Source organism: Felis catus, chromosome E2 (assembly GCF_018350175.1).
Source record: "Felis catus isolate Fca126 chromosome E2, F.catus_Fca126_mat1.0, whole genome shotgun sequence".
Classification (NCBI taxonomy): domain Eukaryota; kingdom Metazoa; phylum Chordata; class Mammalia; order Carnivora; family Felidae; genus Felis; species Felis catus.
The window spans coordinates 58,440,405-58,448,608 of NC_058382.1; the positions used below are offsets into that span (position 1 = coordinate 58,440,405).

Consider the following 8,204-nt stretch of genomic DNA (forward strand, 5'->3'; position numbering starts at 1 on the left):
GGCGCCGCCGTAGAGCAGCCTCTCGACGCCGCCGTAGAGCAGCCTCTCGACGCCGCCGTAAAGCGGCCCGACCAGCCCTTTTACGACGCTGGCGGCGCTGCCCTCCTTCCGCTCGGGTGACCTCCGGCGCGGCCGGGTCCTCCTCGATCCCGTGGTGCTCCGCGCGCGCCCTCGTTCCTCTCTTCCGGTAGCGGGCAGCCCGGACATAGAGGGCGGTCGCGGCGGTCGCGGCGGGCAGCGTCGGGCGGCAGGTGAGCGGGCGGAGGATGGCGGGCGGCCCTCGCCGCGGGGCCGGGGAGGGCCAGGGGCCGGCAGCCAGCGGACGAGCGTGCCCGCGACCCGGCGGCCCGGCGCCAGCAGGGAGCGGCGACTGGGCCTCGGAGCCCTGTGACATTGAGGCCGGCCGGCGGGGTTTCGGGGCTCGGGGGCCGCCGGCTCGCGGCCTGTGTGCCGCCCCGCGGCATCCCGCCTGGCTGCACCTGCGCCGCCCCGGCCGTGGTCTAGTTTCGGGTTCTGACCTTGGAGCGCCCGCTGGCCGAGGGCGGGGCCAGGGGTCGGCGGCTCTGCAGCCTAGGCCGCAGCCCTCCAGCTACGACTGCGCGACCGCACCGGTTTAACGGGGCTCGGGGAGAGCCGCCCCGCGTCCGCCCACGCGCGGGCCAGGCCCGGGGAGAGAAGACGCAGGGTGCGAGTCAGTTCAGCCCTGACGTCATGCTTATGTTTATTGTGCGTTTTCCCAATGCGTTCGGCGTCCCTTTGGTCATCAGCAGTCCCCTGCTGAAGTCCCCGTTTGGAAGGAAGGGGAGGTAGGGGAGATGGGCCCGAAGCTGGAAGGACCCGGGTGGGAGCTGGGTCATCCAGGTCATGGTTGTCCGCGGACACTGGCAGTGGACCAGGCCGTATTTGCAGCCTTTCTGCCTGATGTCTTTTTCCTATTTTAGGCACCTGCTAGGTTTTTAACCAAATGCTCAGTTGCATGCAGTGCATGCCGGTACCTTTGAGCTGTTTACCCTTTTCCTCCAGACAGTGGAGCCCGTCATGGTAGCTCAGCGCTTTAGGGTTTAGCTTTCTCAGTCTCCTCACTAAAATTTCTTCTCCTTGTTTTTTTTTAACAAAGCCAGTTTTCTGCTAATTTCCTGTATATGTATTTCCTGAGTATATATTACGGCGTTTGGCCTATTATGAAGCCCCGTAAAAACGTGTCGATTGTTAATAAAAATCTCATTCTCGGGTATTTTGTGAATTTAGAGTCGGTAACGAAGAAACAGTGGGTCATAGATGTTGGGGATAAAAAACCAAAGTTGCATCGACTTCCCAAATGCACTGGAATCCCCGATGGGTGTTTGCCCTTATTCATAGAGAAGGTGTGCATTTTTCTCTTTCAGAATGTTGGCTACCAGAGTGTTTAGCCTAATTGGCAAGCGAGCAATTTCCACCTCAGTGTGTGTACGAGCGCATGGTAAGTGTAACTTCTTTTAAATGGGCTGAGCTGATTTCATCCTGTTCCCACTGTGTGTGAGCTCCTGTGCCGGAGTTTCAAACACAGATGGTCTAAGGTGGCTCAGATCCTGATTCTGCTGTTGTGGGACTTCGGGGGGGGGGGGTATCAATATTTTAACAGGGCTTACCTCTAGATTATAGAGCATTTATGAATCATGTTGAATACTAGTCTGGATTTTTGCTTACACTGATATTTCCCCCCTTTTCCTTCCCTTCCCGTTTTTTTTCAGGTTCAAGTTCCACCCCTTTCAAGAGATCTCCACCATACACGACTTTAATGATTTCCTCTCTCCCCCTAAAAACGTCCCAACCATTTATCTTAAATACCACTTGCATTGCTGGGGCAATGGAAGGGAAGGAGCTTGGACTTCTAGCCTGAGCAGAATTTAATCTCATTTTTGTCTTGGATGAGCTTCTTACATGTAGGCATCTCTTCTCACCTGAAATATATGTAAAGAGTTTAGTTCGTGCCCAGCACATGGCGAGTTTAGTTTTGCATTTATCAAGCATCTTTGGGCCTTTCCCCAGGATGTTTGCAGTCTGGAGAGGGACAGATATGTGAAGACAGTGTTTGAATAAGTGATGTACCCTCAGAAGAAACACCCTGGCCTGGGGTTCAGGAGAGGTTTTTGGAGGGGCGGCTTCTCTGTGCTGAAGTATTAGCAGGTTTAACCTTATATTCTAGAGAAGAATGGCATCCTAGATGGAGAGAAAGCCAGCGAAAGGACTAAATGCAAATTACCATGGCAGGTTGTGTTAGGGAGGGGTCAAGTGCAAGGCTTGAGTAGTGATAACTTGGAGAGCAAGGCTTATGAATCCAGGGGCTCAATACCCAGTAACTGCTACTGCCTCAACTGCTTTTATGTGTGAATTTTTCCTTGAAATTGTGTCCTCGAATTGGTGATCCTGTCTGTTTTACATTTTCCTCCATTCCTTATATTGTCCAGGATAACACAGATCATCTAGTGAGAGTATCGTTGAAATGTTGTTATTTAAATGGGGATGTAATAAAGACAAGTTTGTTGATTAATTAGTAGGTGTGGAATGAAACACTCCTTCATTGTAGGAAGCCAGGGGTATCTGGGTGGCTCAGTCAGGTAAGCATGTGACTCTTGATTACATCTCAGGTCAAGATCTCATGGTTGTGGGGGTGAGCCCTGCGTTGGGCTCTGCACTGACAGTGAGGAGTCTGCTTGGGATTCTCGTTTCCTTCTCTCTCTTGAAATAAAATAAACATTTTTAAAAAGCCTAGCAAGTCACTTAATGACAGATTATATTTTGTTTCTATTTTGGCTTTGCTTATATATTTTCTTAGCTTTGTTTAATTCGTTTGAGGTGCAGTTTATAGAAAGTACAATTTATCTTTTCTAAGCGTAATGTTCTGTGGATTTTGATAAGCTCACACAGCTGTGTAACAGCGATGCCAGTCAGGACTATGACATTTGCATCACCCCCGAAAGTTCCTTCACGTCCCCTTGGTCATTCTGGCCTTTGATAAGAAGCCAGCTTCCTTCTCTTTACAGTGGCATTAGCCAAAACTTATTCTTAGTTAAATTAGTCCCTTTTTGAAATCCTCCGGTGGCTTCTCGTGTCTGGGGTAAGATCTGCACTAGGCCTCTCTGATGTTATCAAAGCAGACTCAAAAAGCAAATGACAGACACAAGGCAGTTCTCCCGGGTGCTCAGGGTCCCCGTCCCCAGGGGTGTGACACATTCCTGGTGTGCGGCAGGCTGTGGCTTCTGCCTCAGAGCTCTAGAGTTGTTATTTTAGAATAGCCTTTCCTCACCGCCCTTTGTGAAGATGCTGCCTGGCCTACATCATCTTGCTTTGTCTGCTTGGAGGGCTGACCTACTGGGGTTTCTGCGTGTCGTCTCTTTGCTTCCAGGATGCAAACTTTTTTGAGGCTGAGAACCTGCCTTTCTTCATTGCTGTGTTTTCGGCACGCGGTACGCAGGTGGAGAAAACTGCGGTCCATTGAATAGGTCTTGTCCTTTTTTTTTTTTTTTTTTTTAGGTTCATTTTTGAGGACAGAAGGAACACATGCGTGCATGAGCAGGGGAGGGGCGTGGGGGGGAGTGGGGAGACAGAGGATCCAAGCAGGCTTGGTGCTTTCGGCCCAGAGTCCCACGTGGGACTTGAACTCATGAACCATGAGGTCATGACCTGAGCCGAAATCAAATGTCAGACCCTTAACTGACTGAGCCCCCCGGGTGCCCCCGTCCTTCCGTTTATAGCTTTCACGCGTGGTGCCTGAATACACGGACTGGTTTTCCCCCTAAGATAGTAGCGCTTTGAAGTGCCACTGGCAGCCGCCTCTGTGTCTGGGTGCTTGTGCTGTGACACATGTGATTGAGGGGGCCGCTCCTGATTCCCCGGATTTCCTCAGCAGAGGCTCAGGGAAAGACCCACCCAGCTGAGGACAGCAGTGACGAGCCCCTCGCTCAGATGCAAAGTCTCTTTTCGTCTCCCTCTTAAAGGAATGCTTGGTGTGCTAATCTTTGTGGAGTGTGGGGGACCAGGCCCAAAGTGCTGAGAACCCTTGCAGCCCCGAGACCACACGTTGGCCGTTCTTGTTCTAGAAAGTGCAGTTTTATGCTGAGAGTGTTCCAAGGTTGCGAGCATTCGCATTTTTATAACTTTACTGAGAGGTGATTGACACGACAGACACGGACCCGTTGAAAGCGCCCTTCAGTGGTTTTGAGTTGAGTTCCTGAGCTGTGCCATAACCACCGGTCAGTTGTGGAATGTCCTCGTTACCCCAGTTTACGTCTGTTTTTAGTGATTAATGGGAGCTGAGTGCTGGTATACATTTGTTTCTTTTAGGCCACTTATTTTTATAGAACCGTGGAAAGTAATTCCAGTCCTTTCCACCTTCAAGTTTTCGGAATCGGGCTGTGTATGCGTAAGTCACTTGCGCTCCAGAGATAAGCATCTAGAGAAATTGTGCTTTGCTTGAGGTACAGCGATGGGTCACTGTTGTTAACGTGACCTGGGAGAGTGTGCTCATGGCGACTCCGCTAACGGAAGCGAAGCATTTTTGCAAGGCCTCACTCCTCCAGACCAGTTTGGATCACAGCGTTTTCTTGCAAGCATAGGATGGAATTGAAAAAACAGCTTTCAGCAGTGGGAAAGCCCTAAATACAAATGAAGATACTCCTTTGTTTTCTGGCTTCTGAGCTGTTTCTCTTTCCTTGAGCAACACACAGATGCGTGCTTGTTTTAAGGCACTAAGATTTCTATCTCTGGGAGCAGAAATCCCCCTTTTGTCCTCTCTCCACTGATAACAACTTGGGTTTGCTCTGCCGGGAGTTTTGTGTGTTCAGTTACGTGGACGTGTAAGCACACCAGTGGTTTATCTTAAAAAAAAAAAAAAAAAAAAGTCCCGGGATCTTCTGTGACTTGCTGAGGACGCGGCTATTTCCTCGTTCTCTTGACTGCCGTCCCTTGCTTCCTGCTCTCCGTGCGCCCCGATTCCTTTCCTCTGCTGTACCTTTTCTTTCTCCTGAGCCCCCGTGCCGTGACCTGGGACCCACGGGTCTGTCCGCTTCTGGCCTGTGAGCACCCACGGACAGCCGGCTCTGTTCGCTGCTCTCAGCTGGAGCCGTGGTGAGCGTGTAACAGGTGCTCAGCCAACATTTCTGAACCTGTGAACGAATGACACCTTTGACACACCTGTGGGGGTAGTTGCGTCCCTCCTCTGTTGGGCGCAGGTTGTTTGTTTCTGGGACAATAAACAGCGCCCTGTGTCTTGTTTGTGACCTTTGGACGCTTGTTTCTTTTACGAGTTTTCTGCCGATTTTGCTCTCCCTCCTTAGTTTGAGTCTCCTGCAGAAGGGCCTTCGTGTAGGCCAGCAGGGCGTCCCGAGAGCCCCGCGTGCCCTCTGCGTGGTGCTGGTACGCGTGGCCCTGCCGTCCCCGGTGGCAGTTGGCCTGGCAGGGGCGTGTCGGCTGCGAGAAGGGCCGCGCTTAGCCGGCCCCGCACCCTCGCCCCGCCGTCTGGGCCTGCTTCCCCCAACGGTCCGTCGGCCGTGTGACACTGTGGCCTCAGTCCCTGGGACGACCGAGGTCTTCAGGGTGCACACGCCTGTCCTCGTGTGGGTTGGTCACTCGGAACCCGTGTGAATTTTCAAACACTCGTCGCTGTGTTTTGTAGGAAGCGTCGTGAAGAGTGAAGATTACGCTCTCCCGAGTTATGTGGACCGGCGTGACTACCCCCTGCCCGACGTGGCCCACGTCAAGAACCTCTCTGCCAGCCAGAAGGCCTTGAAAGAGAAAGAGAAGGCCCCCTGGAGCAGCCTCTCCATCGATGAAAAAGTTGAATGTGGGTCTTGAAGCAGAAGTGTTGGCAGACCGTGTGAGAGAGAATGTCTACCTGGGTCTGGGCTGTGAGCTTGGGGGCGCCGCCCGGAGACCAGCACGGGGCGTGTCCCAGGGGCTGGTTCCGGGGCCCCGGCTCTGTGGGCTGGCCGCACCTCTGCCCGGGTCCCTGGGGCTCCGGTCCCCCAGGAGGAAGGAGGGTGCGGACACGGCTTCTTGGCGGCCCTGCCGGGTGGGCGGTGTCTGCTCTAACTTACTGACAGAAGATCAGAGGCCGAAAGTCACCGTCAGGTGGCGGGGGGTGGGGGTGAAACTCTGGGGACTCAGTGGATCCTGCACCGTAACCCGAGGAGGAAGAATTCACTGGTTCTGTGGGGTTTTCGTGCTCAAAGCAGACTAGGTGCGTTCTGTCCCCTCCGCCACCCCTCGCACCCGTGTGGGAGAGCACGTGCGTGTGCGCTGTGCCCCTCGGCCGTGTCGCGGGCCCCGCGGAGGAGGGGCTGCTGGCACGGCCTCCCCTCACCCGCACCGACGGCTGTGCTCTCTCCCCAGTGTACCGCATGAAGTTCAACGAGAGCTTCGCGGAAATGAACAGGAGCACGAACGAGTGGAAGACGGTTGTGGGCGCTGCCATGTTCTTCATCGGCTTCACCGCTCTCCTCCTGATCTGGGAGAAGCACTATGGTGAGTGGGGGTCGCGGGGGCCTGGGGTCTCGGGTCGCAGCCACGCAGGCCCGGATCGGGTCGGCTACGCGCCGTCTACCGGCGCCCGGGAGTGGGCCGTGGGCGGCTGTGCACGAGGCGGGCGCCCCCGTTCTGGGGTCCGGCTCACGTTCACCGAAGCGGTGTAAGCCACCTTCTGACTTCTTCGCGGCGGGCCGTGCTCGGTAGCGAAGGACTCCCTGCTCTGTATGGCACACCGCCTTTCTGTGACGCTTTATTACGTTATCGGAGGACAGCGTCGGGAAGGTTCGGTCAAGGAAGAGGGCGTTGTTTCTTATCAAAGGGCTGTTTCGACTGAATAGGGACTGTGTCTCCATAAGCAGAATTCTGGGTCGTTAGACCTCACAGGGTCTGCACAGAGGCCGTTGGAGTTGTCTGCTCGTTCCGTGCTACCTCTGCCGGGTTCTTTGTGTCCGGGCGGAATGGCTTTTTCCCGTTCCAGCCGGCTGTGATCCTGTACCTTTGGTCTGACCGTGGACGTGTTCCTCAGGACTCACAAGTCACTCGTGGTTTCTTGTTTGTGCTCAGCGCTAGTCTGTAGGCCCCCTCGTCTACGTCGTACGGAGCAGACATTGTGCTCTCAGCCCGTGTTTCATTGATAACCTTTCGTCAACAGAGAATAGTTTGGAAATATCAAGAGTCGTCAGTGCCCAGAATTCAAAACCCGGGTGTGGGTGTGGGTGTGGGTGCCGAGCGGCAGACGACTTTGCTAGCCTGGCGGCCAGTGTGTTGGGGGAAGGCCTGACCCGTGTAACGCGTGGGCTTAGAAACAACCTGTCAGGACGACGTTGTCTCATGAAATTGTTTTGGGCTTTAGTGTATGGCCCCATCCCGCACACCTTCGAGGAGGAGTGGGTGGCTAAGCAGACCAAGAGGATGCTGGACATGAAGGTCAGCCCGATCCAGGGCTTCTCAGCCAAGTGGGACTACGACAAGAACGAGTGGAAGAAGTAGGAGCCGCCACTCCGCCCACCCGAGCCTCGCCTCGCCTCGCCTCGCCTCGTTCCGCCACCTCCGTGCAGCTCAGCGCGGCTCCCGGAAACTGTTATGTTGCAGTACCGATGCTAATAAACGAGCAGTTTACGTGAACCCTGCCGTGGTCGCTTCTTTGGTGACTGTAAGCGCCAGTGCCCGTTGTTTGAAACGGTTTGTCCCAAGTGTCTGTTGCAAACATATCTCGGGTGTAGACGAAATAGCAAGAGTAAGTCGTTCAAGGGGACTTCATATAAAAACGAGAAACGTAGGGTCTTTGTACGCGGGGTGTTTTGGTTTTGGTTTCGACTAGAAAAGCTGGACCAGCAGAAGCCCCCGTGGCTGTTTTTCTTGTGGGACCGCCCTCCCACCTTGACATTGTCAGTGCTGGTCGGAGTGGGTGACCGTGGGCTTAGGAAGGGCGGGCTGAGCTCCGTCAGTGATGGACTTGGTTCCCTGGCCGCTCTCAGCCTTTTAGTTTAGAAAGCGACGTCGGAGTCCGTGCCAGGGAACTGGCATCATCCCAGCCCCAGCAGGCCCCCTCTGGGCTCGCATCCCGCTGTCCTGCTCTCCCGCCTGCCCTGCCCGCCAGATCCCCTCGCTGATCCCTGGAGGCCCTGCCGAAACAGCAGAACAGATCCTAGAATGTTCCATGCGAGGAGCTGTGCAGAGGGCTGGCACAGAGGGGTCTC

The 8,204-nt window shown here is 54.5% G+C and overlaps 1 protein-coding gene across 2 annotated transcripts; it reads left to right on the forward strand.

The window, feature by feature from the left end:
* The first annotated feature begins 111 nt into the window (after positions 1-111).
* LOC101089914 lies at positions 112-7,629 on the forward strand. 2 transcript variants are annotated; one of them, XM_045047092.1, is made up of 4 exons: positions 112-251; positions 1,386-1,459; positions 5,654-5,821; positions 6,370-6,683. In XM_045047092.1, the coding sequence occupies exons 2-4, from the start codon at positions 1,387-1,389 to the stop codon at positions 6,666-6,668; spliced, it is 540 nt and encodes a 179-aa protein (XP_044903027.1). In that variant the 5' UTR covers positions 112-251; position 1,386; the 3' UTR covers positions 6,669-6,683. The 2 variants fall into 2 exon arrangements, with proteins under 2 accessions (XP_044903027.1, XP_023101380.1); XM_023245612.2 differs by lacking the exon at positions 112-251 and adding an exon at positions 7,358-7,629 and having other exon boundaries at positions 6,370-6,501.
* The last annotated feature ends 575 nt before the right edge of the window (positions 7,630-8,204 follow it).